At 36.3% G+C, this 17,808-nt stretch overlaps 1 protein-coding gene across 9 annotated transcripts in view; it reads right to left on the reverse strand.

The window, feature by feature from the left end:
* DMD (dystrophin) overlaps positions 1-17,808 on the reverse strand; it is a 1,161,005-nt gene that overhangs the window by 654,584 nt on the left and 488,613 nt on the right. For all 9 annotated transcript variants that reach the window (XM_038157590.1, XM_038157575.1, XM_038157541.1 and 6 more), the window contains 3 exons: positions 13,178-13,265; positions 5,689-5,930; positions 3,768-3,948 (listed from right to left, as the gene is read on the reverse strand). In XM_038157590.1, the coding sequence (XP_038013518.1) occupies positions 3,768-3,948; positions 5,689-5,930; positions 13,178-13,265 (511 nt within the window). The remainder of the gene's footprint in view (positions 1-3,767; positions 3,949-5,688; positions 5,931-13,177; positions 13,266-17,808) is intronic.

Genomic DNA, 17,808 nt, shown 5'->3' on the forward strand with positions numbered 1-17,808 from the left:
AGCTCTACAGGAGTTTTTGTAACAGTAAATATATTTTTAAAGGCACCTTTTTTTTTAGGTGGGTTTGTTTTTCATCCAAGGGATTATTCATTTTTACCACTGAGGAAAAGGACAAAAACACCTACAGAGTAGAGGACATGATCTCATACACATTCATTTCACAGGGTGCTTTGTCCTTTTGGTCTTGATTTAAATAAAAAATAATTACTGGAGGAAATGGATGTGAAATGGGGAAATCATAGTTCAGGTCTTAAAGAAAACTTTTAATTATGAAGTTTCCAAGATACTTGCTTAAATTTTTCCTTCCTCAAGATTACAACAATTTGTGCAAGTTTACCTATCACTACAATTTCACTGCCACTTATAACCCATTTCCAATGCACTTAAAGCATCAAAATAAGTTAGCAGTTCAACGTTTTAACCAAAGCAGAATAATTACAGACCAAAACTCTAAATGGTCATGATACTTACATAGTTACAGCTACTGTAGTTTATTATCTTATAAAATTATGTCAAGTTTGAATTGCATGAGCTCTATGCAATCCAGCACTCTAAGGTACTGTACTTATGGATTAGAGAGAATAAGAATGTGCATGTAAAATAATTTTAAGCATGGCATGGGTAAATAAAGTCTAAAGAATCTTGACATGATGCAGAAGGCAAAAGCTTTCTGAAGTACTTCCTGAAATAAACAGGAGAAACATCATTTGAATGCAGATGAATAATTAATCATTAATAATAACAACAGCAATGATGACAATGATGACTTCACCTTTGGGAATTACTGATTCTGCAAAGGTAGAAACAGAACTTGAAAGAAAGGCATGGTGCATAAATTTATGAAGCAGACAAAAATGGAAATATAGATGACTTTTTCTTTGCCACCTCCACCTTGATACCTTTAATTTTCCCTGTGACAAAAGCCTTTTTTTTTTTAGTTTCTTGCTAAAAATCCAATTTCCCTCAGAAGAACATGTATCTCAGTGAGAACACGTATCTCCATCAAGGCCATGACTGGATAACAGCTCGGTGCACAGAGACTGAAAAGCAGAAGCACCTGAATGGAATTCAGTGAAAGCACAGAGCCAGAGGAGGGCTGGAATGAATCAGCTGCCACCCAGGGGGAAGCTTGAAGCAGGGAGTATTCACCTACCTGAACCTGACTGTCAGCCCTCCCCGGGCTCAGGGGGAACGGGAGGCTGACCATGCTGCTCCCTGGAAATCTCTCTGATGGAGCAGCAGTTAGTTCCAAGACAAGTAAATATAAAGTACAAAACCTCCTTTTTCACCAGGGCACTACAAAATCTAAGAACCTCCTTGGGAAATCAGATTATTCATACTCAAATCATTGCCAGCATTGTCTATTTGACTCCCTTGTGTAGATTACTGAACAGTTTTAAGCTCAGTCTGACCTTTATTTTTTCAATATAGCAATATTCTAGGCATTACTCTAAATGTGTTTGGGGAGAAGAGAGAGCTGGATTGCTGCATACATCACATTCAAAATGGCATATGGGCATACAGACATTCTGTGCAAAAAATGGGGTTGTGTATCTTAATATTTCATGAGATTGTATCTCTTTCATAACCAGCACTACAAAATAATGAAAAAAAAAACCCAATCAAATAGGTTTCAGAATTTAAATTAGGTTTTATAACTGGAAATGCTAATCAAATCATGGAAACATCTAAGAAAATCTGAGTTAGTCTTTAATATTATTTTATTGACAAATCTACAGCAGAGAGAAACTGTTTTAAAATGAATGTTTAAAAAAAAAAACACCAAAACTAAGCTGCCATACTTTCAAAAAACCACAACCAAAACCTAACCAAACAAAAAAATTTGAGGGAGACAACCCCCAAAATTTAAGAAGACTGTTTATGAGGGGAAAATTCCCTTGAAAAACAGAAAAGATAAATACCCTTATCCATCAGAAAAGATAATGAAGCAATGTAAGATTAAAAAAAAAAGCTCAAAAATAAACAAACCTTTTATGATGATCAAAAATAAATATCTTTTTAACATAAAAATAAACCTTAATGATGAATCAAAAAAGAAAAATCTTTCTAAGCACATATAGGTTTTATGTACAGGAAAGAAAAAAAAAAGGATAAAATATTATAACTGATCTGCAATACATCATGCAGTCCTCAGGAGACTTTTCCATCTGTAGGAAATAATTAATTACAAATAATTTATGTAAACAAAATATGGAAAAATCTAAAGTATTCTAACAAAATTTCAATGTTTTCTATCGAAGTAAGGCCAGAATAAAGACACAGGATATGGCCCATCTGTACAACACAAGGGAAGTAGAAACAGCTGCCCAGGGCTCCATGCAATATTGATTAAACATTTCTGTTCCCTTGCACTACAGGAGACTCTCCCCAGGCTGGGGAGTGCCTCCACCTTAGGACAGCTGTTCCTGCAGCTGGCCAGGGCACTGGAGGAGCTGACTGCAGCCCAGGCTGGGGAAGCATTACCCAGGAAGAACTTTAGTAAAGCCCATGGCATCACAGGTCAGACAGTGAACAGTATTTACATTACTGGACCAATTAACTGGTTAATTCATGGCCTCTCACTTCAGTAAAATTTGATGTGGCAAAGCAAATCACCATGGAAGTCTAGACAGAGAAGAAATCATAAAGGAGCCAGCATTTATGCTGTTTCTGTTGGAAGAATGGCAACTGACTTCAGCATACAAAACATAGTCACATTAATGGGTTTCACATCTATCTGATTGTTCATCTTGAATTTAGAGCAATGAAAAAACTTTACACTCCTTAATGTTAAACTTCTACAATTCATTCTTTCATCACTTGTTATGGGAAACTTGCGTTTTATTTCTTCTCCCATGCATCATCATGTAAAACTACAGCAGTGCAGTAATGCAGTATTGAAAAAAAACAATATTCAAGACTCTTTGTGAAAGAATTTAGGAGGAGTATTAGAAAAATCCACTAGAAGGAGCTAGCACTATGTCAAATTTGAAATCAGTACAATAATTTAGAGATATCAGTGGTTGAAGGGGCAAATTATATTTTTGTTGTTGGGAAAAGTTAAATTAGTATTATTTTTTGTCTGATACTTTATTAATTTCATAAGCTAATACAGAAAGTGTACAGTAATTATGCTACATATCACTAACTAGGAAAAGTTAATTTTCTATTTTGGCATAGTATTTTGTCCCTTTTGAAAAATTCATTTTACTAAAAGTATCACACACAATGCTATAACTGGCAGTCGTGTTCTCTCTTGCAAATAAGAAAGAGTTGGCCACATGATAAAAAACTAGATATGCTAAGGTGGCTACTCTCTCTCTTTGATAAGATTTATGGAGTTAAATTTCTATTCTGTAAAAATCCAGAGCAGATTTACTCCTGTAATTAAGCTGTCTTTCCTCTCTACTGACTGACAGAGATGGACTGCCTTGTGTTATAATCCAAATAAAAAAGACAGTTTTGTGGTGCCAAAAAATATCACTGAATCTGTCCATAAACACACTACCAAGAGGAAGTTTGATGGCAGAACTGCATTGGGTGGAAGCTTTGCTTCTGAATAGTGTGCCTTCCCTTGATTTCTTAATACAAAATATGGAATGAACTAAAATTTTTTGAAAGAATAATTCAATTGCAAAAAAAGAGCACCCGAATTGCACTACTGGTTTAGTATCACAAAAGCACATACAAAACTGGCACAGCAAAATATAAACACCTATTCTATGGGTGCTAGTCAGGCAAGTTGACTTCTTGTCAAGAACACTTACTGGTCTGTAGCTGCTTTTCTCTGGCGTGCATGTCAGCAAATATTTGGTTGAAATGGCTGGTAAAAGCAGCAAGGTCAGCATCCAGAAACACTGGTGCTTGTTCTTTCTCTTTGAGTGCTTGACTTTGAGCCTTCAGCCGTTCAATTTGAGGCTGCAGGGTTGACATACGAATGATTTCATCCTGCAAGTTTGAATAAAATGAAAAAAAATCAAGATATGGCTACAATAGAAATGAAACCTCTAGTGCCATGAAATCGCCACTGTTTCAGTGCACATTACACAACTGTTTTGCTTCCAAATACATCTGTTACAATACAAATCAATTCAACATTTTAAACCTTTCCCCACAAATCAATACCTCTACTCCCAATAAAATTGTTGATTGAAATCACTGCTTAAAGCCACCTCAAAGTCACTTTCACAGGACATTATGCTCCCAGAAAATAAGAACGATTGTACATTAAATTTTCAGTCCTAAGGAACAAGTTTTTCCTGTGAGGATGGGAAGAGAAAAACACCACATGTACCATAATCCTGGAGCCATGTCTGTCAGATTATGTACAGACTAAAATGAAGTAGAAAAGAAGGGATGAGGATGCCCAGTGATTTCTAGCAGCCTCACAGTAACACACTAGAAACTGAGGTTAAGATTAGGATAGCACAGAACAGCTGGAAGGGACTTTCAGGGAACATCTATTCCAATGGCCTGACTGCTGCAGGGCTGACAAATTAAAGCACGTTGATAAGGACATTTTCCAAACGGCTCCTACAGACTGGCAGTCTGGGGGCACCCACCACCTCTCCAGGAAGCCTTTTTGTTGCACTCTTCAAACACCCTCCCAACTCCAGTCTAAACCTCCCCTGGCACAGCTCTGAACCACTCCCATGCATCCTGTGCCTGGATACCAGGGAGATCAGCACCTCTCTCTTCCCTCCCCTTCTCAGGGAGCTGCAGAGAGCAATGGAGTTGTGCTATGACACCTTGTACACACTGTGACATGTGCAACTACAGGACAGAAAAGAAATGAGCAACGTAAGCCAAATGTACAGCTCACAGCAGAGGTATTCAAAGAAGTTTTCTGCACGAGAACAGAGATCTCTGTAGGCACAATGCCAGCTTGGAAATACCTGAAAATTGAAGTAATAGCATAGATCTCAATTTGGGTTTCAATATTTTCTGGTTGAGAGCTTCTGGAGTCAGAGATTTCCTAAAGTCAAACTTCTACAAGTATACCATGCAATTTACAATGCAATGCTACACTTCAGTATATTGCTGTTCACCAGTATTTTCTTGTAAGCTCTCCACTCACAGAGCTGTCTACAGTAAGAGAGAGAAGCAAATTTCCATGGTGGTGCAGCACACAAATAAAAACAATTAGGGAAAATTATAAGTGAATTGGTGTGACAGTTTTTTGTACAACTCCTGTGATTCTCTCATATTGTGACAGAAGAATGTTCCTCCATTTGACCACACAACCCACACTGAGTCAAAACACAGGGTATAGAGGAAGTAAAGTGGCCTGCAATGGCAGAATTTCAGACTTGAAGACAATGTTCAGGCACAGACCCTTAACAGAGGTGATGAACAACAGTTTCTTAATGAGGTACCAAAGACACAGATTTTTACATGAAAATGAAATGTGGAAGAGACTTTTGGCCCACAGTTCCCTCTAGGTGCCTAAGTATACTAATAACAAAATATTTGGGGTAGGTTTTTAAAGAACCATATCCTGGGTTCTACTGCCTCTTTATTTCTTTACCACTCTTCCCTTTTCTTGAAAAAATATTTTCAAAAATTACTTTGTAAATCCAAGTTGTCCATTTATCATTTTTCTGGTGAAACACTGTAGGTCATAATCTGTCCCACTGCTGGGACACCTGTGAAGCACAAGATCATAAAAAAACTTGAACAATCTCTAACCTTGCATCTTTCTAACTGAGTTTTTACTGTAGCAGGATCTGTTGCTGGTGTGGGTTGTGTTCTCAGCCAGTTCTCTGCAGCAATTGCTGTCTGCTCCAGTTGCTGCAGCTGGGAGTAGAAGTCAATGATGTTATTTTGGTACTCCAGCCATGCCAGTCTTTCACTCAGCAACTGACAGAACTCAATCCAGCGGCTCTTCAGCTGCTCTGAGGCTTGTCTAATGTTGTCAGGATTCAGACCCTCTAGAAAAACAAGAGAAGATGCTTAAAGATAAACAAGTTACAAAAAAAAAAAAAAAAGGAAAAAAAAAAGTAGGATGGTTTAACAATTCAGTTTCTCTATTTGAGAGCTCATAAATCCAGTTAATGATTTATCACCAAACAACAGTTCTGAATCTACAGATGTTACACATTAGTGGGGAAAGCATATCAAAAATATTTAAAGTTGCTGCCTGGGTACTTTTGTTGCTATGGGAATGAATTATAAACTACATTAAAGTACAAGAATGGGAATAAAGCAGAAAGTAGAGATACAATACATAAAGCTAATTAAAACTGCTGTAAGAAATAACCAAATGCCTGACAGCTGGATTTTGAAAATTCTGCCTGGACTGAAATTAGATTTTAATGTACAAAACTGTTGCTGGCTTTTCTTCTATTAAAAGACTGATTACAATTAATAGGAACTATATTCCACACTTATTTAGAGGTTTCTGGTAATCCAATCCATAAATTTTGCATTATACACTATTTTAGAATTATCATAAACACTAAGGAATAAACGAAGGACCAGATTAAATCTCTAGGCCAGTCCTGAGTGTCCAACAATGACCAAAAGGAGACAGTAAGAGAGCCAGGAAACCAAGAAACCATAGGTGATGCTTCTCCCTGGTTATTTTCAAAGTGAATATGAGGTAGTTTCTCTGATGTAGTTTGCCTATTCCTGTCTGTTGTTCAATAATCATGCTTATGATAAAGTTCATAAAATAAAACTGACTTTAGCTATTGTGGACAAGGGAATTATTTAAACCAATTAAAAGGTAAAAGGAATTTTCTTCACTTTCTGTGAAGAAAGTAAAGCAATACATATGAAAGATAAGAAAACGTGTCTTAAAATAACATAATTCATAATCACTCTGTGATTTGAACTCAGGATGATTTCAAAATGATATTAGCTTAATCAGCTCATTTATTTTTCAATGGAAGTTTAAACATTTTTTAAGTTGTAATGACATGTGATGATACACATGGCAATAGGGCCAAAATCGATTTCAAAATGAGTACAGGTCTAAAATTATTGAGCAATGCCATATGCTTGAGAACACTTTTAATAACATCATCACATAGTCATACAATAGCCAACCAGTTAAATGTTTTTATCAAAATAATTTAAATTAGAGTACTTTTCTTTAAAGCAAGTTTAAAAGCAAATGAGACAAATCCTTTTGTGCTCCACTTCTGCAATCTTTGATACAATACTGAATATGGGTTTTCTGGTTTGCAACCTGCACTCCAAATCTACAGGAAAATTTCTTTATCAGGATTAAAAAATAGTAAAGTTCACGGCAGTTCTGGAAGGTAATACTTAGGAAATAGAGTCCTAATTACAGCTAAATGCTGTAGTAAAAAGCAATAAAAAGTACTAGACTTTTTTATAATAAAATATTCTAAGGAATTGCTATAATGCATGCTGTATGGTAAACCATATTAAATGATAACTGGAGATCATGTCTGTTGTGGAGCATCACAGTGCTCTGGCAAATCCTGTTCTGGATCCAGCTCAGGGCTATTTCATTCAGAGTTGCTTGGAAGCAGCCCACTTGGAAACAGCCTTTGCAGTAACCTGATAGCAGTTCTCTGGATATGCTTGTGCTCTGGGATGGTGCCCCAGCCAAACGAATTGTACAGCATTTCAAAAAGCAAAACTATTGGAAAAATAGAAAGCCCAGTACTACTGGGAGATAATGGCAACGATGGTGATTGGAGCAGCTCCACGCTCACATTACACTCAAAAAACTGAAGAGAACGTTTTAAGGACTGATCAAGGACATAAAATGAACTTTGAAGCATGAAGAGGTAAAAAAGGATTTTGACACATCTTAATAAAATCCAAAAGTGATCTTGTCTTCTGTGAGTGTGTGTGGGTGCATCTGGGAATGTGGCAGCATAACTACATTTTCTAGAAGTGTAATGTCTAACGAGCACGTGGAGAGGCAGAATAAACCTGAATGGCACAGCACATCTGAATAACAATCAGACAAGCAGGCACAAAGATACTGACTCCTAACAAACATATGTATAGACAAGAAGACTTTAACTCTGCTGTATTTTAACAATTGTTTCTGTTGTGAGTTGGGTATAAAAATGTAAATTCACAACAGAGAGCAGATTATCTTTGCCATTGTGTTCATTATTATCTCTGAACCTGGAAGACATTGCTTGTGAGTTTGGCAGACAAGATATAAAAAGATCACTTAATTTATCCCTCCTTTCCTTTCTTTTCAGCTGCCACCGTCTCCCAAGTACCCTTAGGCGAGATTATGATTACCAGAAGTGCAGTCATGGATTCTCCACATATAATAGTACTTTTTACTGTAATATTTTCCTTTAGGATTCAGAGAGGACTGTATTTCAGATGAAAATCTAGATTCACTAGATCTTCCTTTCTTATTTTGCTCATTGGTCCCTCTTCACATGACACATTTAAATATGTGAAAATAGCCACCATTATTCAATTTTTATTTAATTATTTTATTTAAGATCTAATCTTTGAGTCTAAATGTGATTCCATAAATACACAGAGAAAGAAATGCTTTTGCTCTTCATGCTCCTGAAATGGACAGTACAAAACTGGTTTATGCAGAGTCACGTTTGGTAAAATATTGCAGAGATGCACCTTCATAAGGCAGAATATCCTACTGCAAGGAAGATAAAATCTCCATAACTTGTGCTTTTAAAACTCTTATTTCACAGACCTTTCGGGTAAATCAAACTTGTCCATCAGATGTCATTTCCAGAAGGATGCAATGAAATGGCTGTTACTTGCACATGAGATCATTTGGGCAAGTCTGACCCATTGGAGAAAATTAAGAATTTCACAGAACCATGGAATCATTAGGGTTGGAAGGGACTTCTGGAGATTACGCAGTCCAACCCCCGTGCCAAGGCAGGGTCACCCAGAGAAGGTGACACAGGAACGTGTCCCCAGACAGGGTTTGGAATGTCTCCAGAGAGGGAACTCTATGGCTTCCCTGGACAGCATTGGGTTCCAGTGCTCTGCCATCCCCAAAGAAAAGAAATTCTTCCTCTAGTTGAGATGAAACTTCCTGCATCTTAATTTATTACTCCTTAATGAACTCCATTATTCCTTGTCCTATTTGAAACTTTCTTCTGTGATAACTACTGATTTCTGACTAACCTAAGCAACTTTACCAAGACATACCAAAAGTGCACAAGCAGGCAAAGAAACAATATAAAACCCATCTTCTGGTAAAACATAATTTTATAAATAGTGGTTGGTTAATAATCTTTTCATGTTTCACACTCTAAAACCTTCTGGTGTAATCATTGTATAAATATACTGTACCCAGAGGAAACAGATCATTATCTGAAGTGCATCCATTAATTTTATTACCTTGTATACTGCACATAATAAATTGTGCCTGAATATTTTTAATTGTTCAGCACCTTACGTGCAAGTGCTTTGGAATTGCCACTTAATATGAAATATATCTTGTTAAGGGCACCTGTCATTTGCACAGTTCTGTGATAGAATAATGTGATATTATTTAGTTTTTGTAGCTTTCAACTCTTGTGTAACTTACAAGATAATGTATTTCTTCCACAGAATGCTGACAATTCAAAATTACATGTTTTATTGCAACAAATTGATTTGTGTTCACTGTAATGCTTCCTGTCAAAAATCTCTGATTTTTCATTTTGATGTCCTGTTTATTTTATTCTAAACTATTATTATAGCCAAGTGTCCGCTCCAACTGCTAAACTACTTCACTTATGCATCAACAGATTTTTTATTCTTTTTTATAACATGATTTACTAAAGAAAAACAAAACAGATTTATGGGTTTTTTTTGTCCTAGAAGCACTGGTAAACAGAATATATGTTTTCACTGATTGCAGTCATCAGTCTTTGAAAGCATGAGTAAGGAGAGGCAGAGCACAGACCAGAGGGGTGTTTGGGTAAAGAACAATCCACCAAAAAGCATCAGTGATTTCCCTTGTGATGGGAAAAGCCCTTCAAATGACAATGCCCAAACACCCTGCCTACAAGCACAGGAACAGCTGTGTTGTGAGAGAGGGCAGATCTTCCCAGGGCAAAATGCTTCTGCTGACAGCAGCTGACAACATTTACACAGGTCTAGAACAGTGTCCTGTGAAAAAATGATTCCTAAGAATATTTACCTCTGCTAAGGAACAAAAACATTAACCCCTAAATAAATCAATCCAATTCTCTCCAGTATCCTGTTTTTTTTTTTCTTTTTTTTTTTTTTTTAATTATTCTTTCTCCTAACTATCATAGAGAAAAAAAAGGCAAGAAAATAAATACAAATGATTCAACAATGGAGTTCACCACTATTCTGAACTTGATCTTATAATCCACCAGAGGTCTCACCTTTTTAGGCTCTTTCTCTGTTACATTCAGAATCTTGTTTATGAGCAAACAGAAAGAATATTTTAAATATTAAGTAAAGTCAGCATATTCAATGCCAGCATAATTCAAATTTTAAGGAATCTAATCATTATTAGTCCAAATCTAATTGACACAGAATAAGCAAAAAATTAACAATTCAATTAAAATTGTAATCACTTGACTTCTGAACTGATCTATGCCTTAAATCTGTTTGCCTTGTATGGTCTTTTAATTACAGATTATACTGCAAATGCATGACAATCATCAACTCAACCACTGAACTCATTTCCCTAAAGAATAACAGTGGGAGCATCATCAGTTTTGATCTGTAAATTGTGGTAGTCAGAAAGGTTTTTCATTAAAATAACATCGTGCATCTTCCCCCCACTAGATGCTAAACTGCAGATCTCCCACAAATCCACAGAGGCACATTAATTAATTCCAGTTCCTTCCCATTTTATGGAAAAGAGTTCCACCACTGGAACAGGAAGGTATGAAGGAATAGTTAGGCTGCTCCAAAAATGTTATTTTTGAGATTCAGCAAATCTTTCTTCTTCTTCTTAGTGAATACAACAACAACAACAAAAATTAATTAATTTACACAAGACACAAACGCTATAGAAACTTAGTTGAATTACTGTGGAAAATATAAAGCTGCATAACTATACTACAGCTTGAAATGGAGTTTTAAAGGTAATATTTTTACTTAACTTTCAGTTCAGTTTCAGTTGAACTAAATTGCAACCATTAACTGCAATTAGATCATAGTGATTGGAAGGAAAGCAAATAGAGGGTATGTTGTGTACAAAAGTACTCAGGCTTTACAATGGCAGTTAACTTCCTCTACCCTCAAGGAGTGATTTTGAGCATCTCACAAGATTTTCCATTCACCAATTCTTTGTTGAAATCGTCTCATAATTCTCACAAACTAATGGTAATTATTTATTCTACTCTCTATTACCTGCAGTTACTGCATTTATTAACCATTCCAAACACTATTCTTCAATTTGCCTTTGCATTAGTGGAGCAGTGTAAAGTCTGATAAATACTCAAGGTTTCAAGTCAAGAGGAATTGTTTCTCTTTTCAAGAGGATTGCTTCCTCCCTGAAACCATGACAATAAGAGTTTGTCATTTCCACAGCCAATTAATCTGTCAGTCACGCTAGAATGTTTTTTCTACCACCACATAATGCATGGCACAGATCTCAGAGCAGCTGACAAAGTTCAAGAAGTTGATAAAGTCATGCTGGCTTAGTTTACCCTGTGCCTGCCACCCTGTTGGAAGATGTGCTTCCTGAAAAAAAAAGAGATCTAATTTGAGAAATACTGGAAATATTTACGTGCATATCTAGCCAAATGTAAACCAAGAATAAGGATGGACCCATGGACTGAAGGACAGAAAAACAGTCTTGAGCTAAAATTCCATGGGAATAATTAAGACAGAATTTAGTCTGCTTGCTACATGACATGGCAGGTACTACAGTGCAGGGAAAGCATTATTTAAGATCGTAGTGAGTTCGACAACTAACACCAAAATCAGTCATCAACAAGTTCTACATAATCCAAAGGAACTAAACTGAAATTCCTGAGGTGCAGGTCTGCATTTGTCCAATGGAAGAGTGGGGCATGGCTAAACATGCCCTAGACAGATTCTGCTCAAGATAGGAACCTCAGTGTGTCAGCATGCACATTTCAGATGCTTCCCTAAAAGTCATGTACAACCAATTCTCCCAGGCCAAAAACATAAATAGTCTGAACTTTTTATATCATCAGCCATGGAAAAGTGCCCAAAATATTTGAAACAGGGTGCAGGTGTTACCAAACTGCCTTCAGTATATTCACAGAGTCTGGGAAAAGACCCACTGTAAGACTTGTTACAGTAATGATAATGAAATATGTCCTACAAATTAAATATGGTCTCTTTTAAAATATTACCCCTTCGAAAGTAAGCAAAATAATCGTAGGATTCCATGAAATTTCTTTAGCTTGGCCAGTTAGTACCTCAGACTTAAAGCATTTTACTTCTAGCAACTTAATCACTGTTTATTTGTTGTAACAATTTAAGAGAAAATATATGTTCCAAATGTCAGTTGACTCAGCATCTGTATTTCTGGTAAGCATATCAGTATGACAGATGTTCATTGCAAGGCAAGATATTCCTTAATATGAAGAACAATGGCATGAGTTACAGTTTTACTTTCATTAACTTTGCCTTGGGTTTTGTTTTTTCCTTATTTAAAAGTTCAAAAGAACGGTGTAATTTAATAATTTCTTTGGGGAAACAAAAAAAAAGACAAAACCCTTGAACCTATTTTTCTTGTGGAAACCATGACAATTATTGCATCCGAAAAATCAAATGCCAACAATTTCTTCCAAATCCCAATAAAATGTTATATTTTCTATGATACAGAACATTACAGAAATATGTATATTACAAAATATAGATTGTATATTAAAAGTCAGGAAGCATTTTTTCCCAACTGGTAAAGTAATGCCTTTGGAGCTGTCTAACTCAGATGTGTTAATGTACTTCAAAGCTTAGAGAACTCAGAAAATAAGATTACAACTTAAGTCTCTGCACAGAACAGATTGTTAATATACAATTCATTACAGTGAGTTTCTAACACATTTCTCTGCATGGTACTAAAGTGGCAATACTTTTTTTCCTCTTCTCTAATTAACAGATTTAACATTCAGAAATAATAAAAGAAATATAAGGCAATATCACTTTACCCTTCCATTTAGACAGCGCGTGCTAATATAACTCTTGTGATAAATATGAACCTGTTCGTTGATCAAATCCCTAAGAAGATTATCTAAAGCAACTCCCGAGCAATTACCATTCACCATCTGTTCCACCAGGGCTTCAGCTGATCTGCTGGCATCTTGCAGCTTCCTGTACTTCTCAGGCTTTTCTCGCTGGATGGCCTGCAGCACGACAGGAAAGGGGAGCATTTCAACAGGGGGACTTCGTACAAGAAAGTAATTAATCTCAGGGATGTCTTGTGATTTCTTGAGACTTTCTAACCCATCATATTGTCCTGACTGCCGCCCCCCAGTTTGCAGTGAAAGAGGCAAGCACCATAAACCACCACCAGGAAGAGAATCAGTCAAAGTCAAATACAAAACCAGAGTCAGAATACACCAGAGCTGACAAATGACACGTATCAGTATTTTATAGACAAATAAAAGACATAGAAATTAAGAGCTATTTGAAGCACAATGTTTCAGAAAGAAAGTATTCATTTAAATGAAATGCTTCATGGAAGAACAGATTTGCTTGTTTTCATGGTAAAAGCAAAAAATTGACCATTCTCACTAAATCACAGGGATTCACAGCATTCTACAGCATCAAACCAACATAAAATTTGATTGCTTATATTACTATTTTATTTAAAAACAAAAAATAACAACCGTAAAATGCATAAAAGTCCACATACAGCAGACAACCATATATGAGCTATTAAGAAGAAGAGTCAACTGCAGATTTATTTAGGCTTCTCATTATATTTTGTACTTAATACTCTGGATTCACCTTTCTGTACAAAAAAATTGTTCACCAATGTTCAGGCCAGCTAGTAAGGCCTAGTAAAGGCCAGCTGCTAAAATTATAGTATATAGTAGGAATCTAAATTTAACTATCATTTTGGGTCAGTAGAAACACTGGTGGAAAGTAAATTCATTTTAGACCTGACAGCCCATCAACGCTGTCTTGTAATTAACACCATGAAGTCATTTCATTGATCTTAAACTAAATTAGTTTCACGGTTTAAGTGTGATTTAGAAGCTCAAAGATGCAACAAGGAACAAGGGCCCACGGTCAAGTTTGATACCAAAAATAAAACAGACTAAATATCTCCCAGAGATCCTGACCAACACAGGGTCCCACAAATCAAATCCCTCACTTTCCTGCAGCAGATACACACGTGCAAGAGGATATGTTCCCCCAAACCCTACACGATGGATAAGGAAACACAACACTTGGCCCTGGTTGCAGTTTCCCAGGCTGGCTGATCCCACTGGGCTTCCCCATCCCCCTGTTAACTTCCACTGCAAAGGCAGATGCTGCTTGACTTCAAAAAGTCTCCTTAAACTGAAAAGAAAGCTCAAGTAGGTGTCTGAGAATGCATTTAGTAAAAAAAAAAAAAAAACAACCTTATACACATAAATTCAGAAATCCTATTTTTCAAATAGATTGTTGACCCCATATGGAATGAATATGAACACCTTTGAAGAAACTCTCTTAAAATAACTTTTAAAATGTGATGTTTAAAACATCTTCAGTTTAACAAGAAGCAGCTCCCTGGAAGACACCACAAGTGAGGAGACACAGAAACTTGGAAGAGTAATTTTCCATTAAATTCATGCTTTTCCTTAGCCTTCCTATAACTGCTATCCATTTATGCATACAGAAATGGTTAAACAGCAGGCTTTCTAACAATATCAAAGATTCTTCTCAACGGTGTCACTAAAACAATTTTGGATAAATGAAATGGATAAAGAAAATATATTTAGAGAATAATAAAATAGTTTGTATTTTAGAAACATATTTTAATATGTAACTGAATTACCACTGAAATATTATGAAGTTTAATCCCACTGAGTTACAGACAACTGTAGGAATTATCTCTCATTTTTGTAGGTCAATAAAATCTTGCACAATTACCCAGAACAGTTTAAATATTTTCCAAATTTAAAAAGTAAATTAACTCTCTGCAGAGTTCCAAAATCTCTTACAGAATCTTAATTAATACTACTCTTTCTATAATGCTAGGTATAATTAACATGAGAATAACTACTGAGAACTCAAAGGAATCATTAAAACATTAAAATATACTGAAAATAATTTTACTCCTTCTGTATCACCAGGTGTGTAATTATCATGTGTATAACTGTAGTGAGCAGGAAAAAAAAAATCATTAAAAAAAAAACAAAATCACTTCATAAAATATGCTGAAACTTATCTTTTTAAAACATAAAAATGACATGACACAAAAGCTTGTGGAAGTCAACCCTTCTCTGTCCAGCACATGATATGTGTGCAGGAAACATGGAGGAATGTCCACCTCTCTCCTGAAAGACTCAAGTTCCCAGGTCCTGGCAGAAAACACAAGCACTATGTAGAGAGTCCTTAAATAAACATATCAAACTTCCTGCCAACGATTTTTCTCCATTCATTTTTACGTAATTAGCATATATTATGCAAATGAAGGGCTAGCACTGGTTGCAGGAGGGCAAACACAGTGAAGCACAGTGGTAACAAAAGGAGGAGAGAGTGAACTCTTGCTTCTTCCTACAAAGACAAATGGTGCAGCCTGGGGAGACAGGAGGAAATTCACTGTGGTTACTCAAAACATGGAGTAACTAGATGTAACTAACATGTCCCTGCATTAGTCTGTGCTCTCTGCCATCATTTCCAAACCTACAATCGTGTCTTGGGTTTTCAGGATACTCGGAAGAAGTATTCCCATAACCCTGTGTCAAGAAATGAATGGAGTAGTCCTGGAAACACCTCTCATTTATCTCTTTGGTTCTGTTTTCTTCATTTTTCCTTTACTGAAGGGGACCATGCTCTTGATCCAAGTTCATTTATTTCACAATAATACACTGGAATAATTTTGAAGAGATTTGTGAAGTTTTGAAACATAAATCCTGCATAATAGTATTGAGAATAATATAATAATAATAATAAAATTTAATTCTTATTCTGTGTAATAGACACTTTTTGAAAATAGCAGCTAAGACACTTCAAAATATCTCCAAATATATAATCTTCCTCCTTTTTTAACTCTTTTTGCCTTCCGTAAAAGATTTTTCAGGGAAAAAAAAAAGACACCAATATTAGAGGAAAAGGCCAACTTTACAGATTTTTGTCCAAGTAGAGATTAATTCTGTTTTGTACTACTTTGCAACAGACAATGCAAATACATCATAGTTTAATTGCTTGAAATGTATTCAGCTTTAATTGATTGAAACACATTATAAATTCATCTTTAGCTAAATGCTAGCCAAAGGCGAAGGGGCTATTTTTACAAATCTAAACATTTCATTTGACCTTGAGATTTTAGTTGGCAGTTAGTGACTTCATAAACTATAAAACACTGCTGGCTGGAGAAATTTGGGTGTTATTCATATATCAAATCAACACCTTTCTTTGAGAGCTCTGTGAAAGGCTGCAGGGGAGCAGGACTCCCTGACCTCCTGTGATGGTGACCCATCACCCCTGAGGACAGAGAGGGCAGCCTTATCATCACCACCTCTGACAGTGATTCAGCTCTCCAATACCCACGCCTATCAAAGCATGCCTGGAAAAGGTCACTAAAACAAAACAAACATATGAGAATGGGACTTCTGAGAATGCCAAGAGAACAAATTTAATTGTCTGGGATATCTGACATTTTCCATTACATCTGTTCCTTGTGTTTATCTTTGATTCTGAATTTCTAGGTGCTTCTTCTTGGGTAACCAAAACTTCTTTCAAGGATTTTTATTTCCAGTTTCTTGTTGGATAGTCTCAAATCCAATTTACTAAGTAGGATTTACTACCTGAAATTGTGGAGGTTTTTTGCACCTGAACCTTTATATATTTGAACTTGCAATACTGCAAGCTCATTATAGCTTAAAAAAAAACATGGAAGTCCAGAGTCATTCTTAGGTCTGATTTTAGTAAAATACACACACTAACTGTAGAATAATCATGGTGGCATGCAGTATAACAAAATTTACTACATTAATGTTTGGATATGTCCATTATTTAGGAGTATGGCTGCCCAATAATGCAACTTCTATTCCTATGGCTTTGCAGTCTCCCTGCCTAGGCAAGGTAAATATCTTTTTTCTGTATCAGGGAAGGGATATCAATACTTTTCTTCTCCCCAGACACAGGAATGGACTTTTTGCACATGTCTAATTTATTCAAGCTACATAAGACATCTGCCAAAGGCTAATTTCCTGCCAGGATCTGAAGAGCAGCTGCCTTAGCAAACAGAGCCACTGCATTTCATACAGCCTGGTCTTGGCTCTGTCTCCCCCAGGACTCCTCTGAGCTGGGATGGGAGCAAGCTTTTGCACTTTATGAATCACCAGTGATAGCAAAAGAGATTTCCTTGTGGATTTCATTTCCGACGTCTCCGTCCCTCTATCATGCAGCAGATGCACTTCCACTCAATCTCATGGATGAGACCCCTCATCCATGAAAAATGATGGGCAGGAGCAAGCTGCCACGAGAAAAAAACAACTCTGAAACTAGTAAGCTGCCCCCAAAATAACAGCAGAAAAGAAAGTCATCATAAAAAGGGTCTAGGACTCAGCACTGACTGCAGTAGGGAATAAAGGACAGTTTGGGCATCAGCCAACCACAGGTGCTCTGTGCTATACCAATTTATGTGTTCATAAATGATAAAGTAAGGGTAATATGGGACTTCTGCACACGTGTAGATGGTCACATGCATGCATGCACAACCCTGGGGTT

The sequence above is a fragment of the Motacilla alba genome, chromosome 1, assembly GCF_015832195.1.
Source record: "Motacilla alba alba isolate MOTALB_02 chromosome 1, Motacilla_alba_V1.0_pri, whole genome shotgun sequence".
NCBI lineage: Eukaryota > Metazoa > Chordata > Aves > Passeriformes > Motacillidae > Motacilla > Motacilla alba.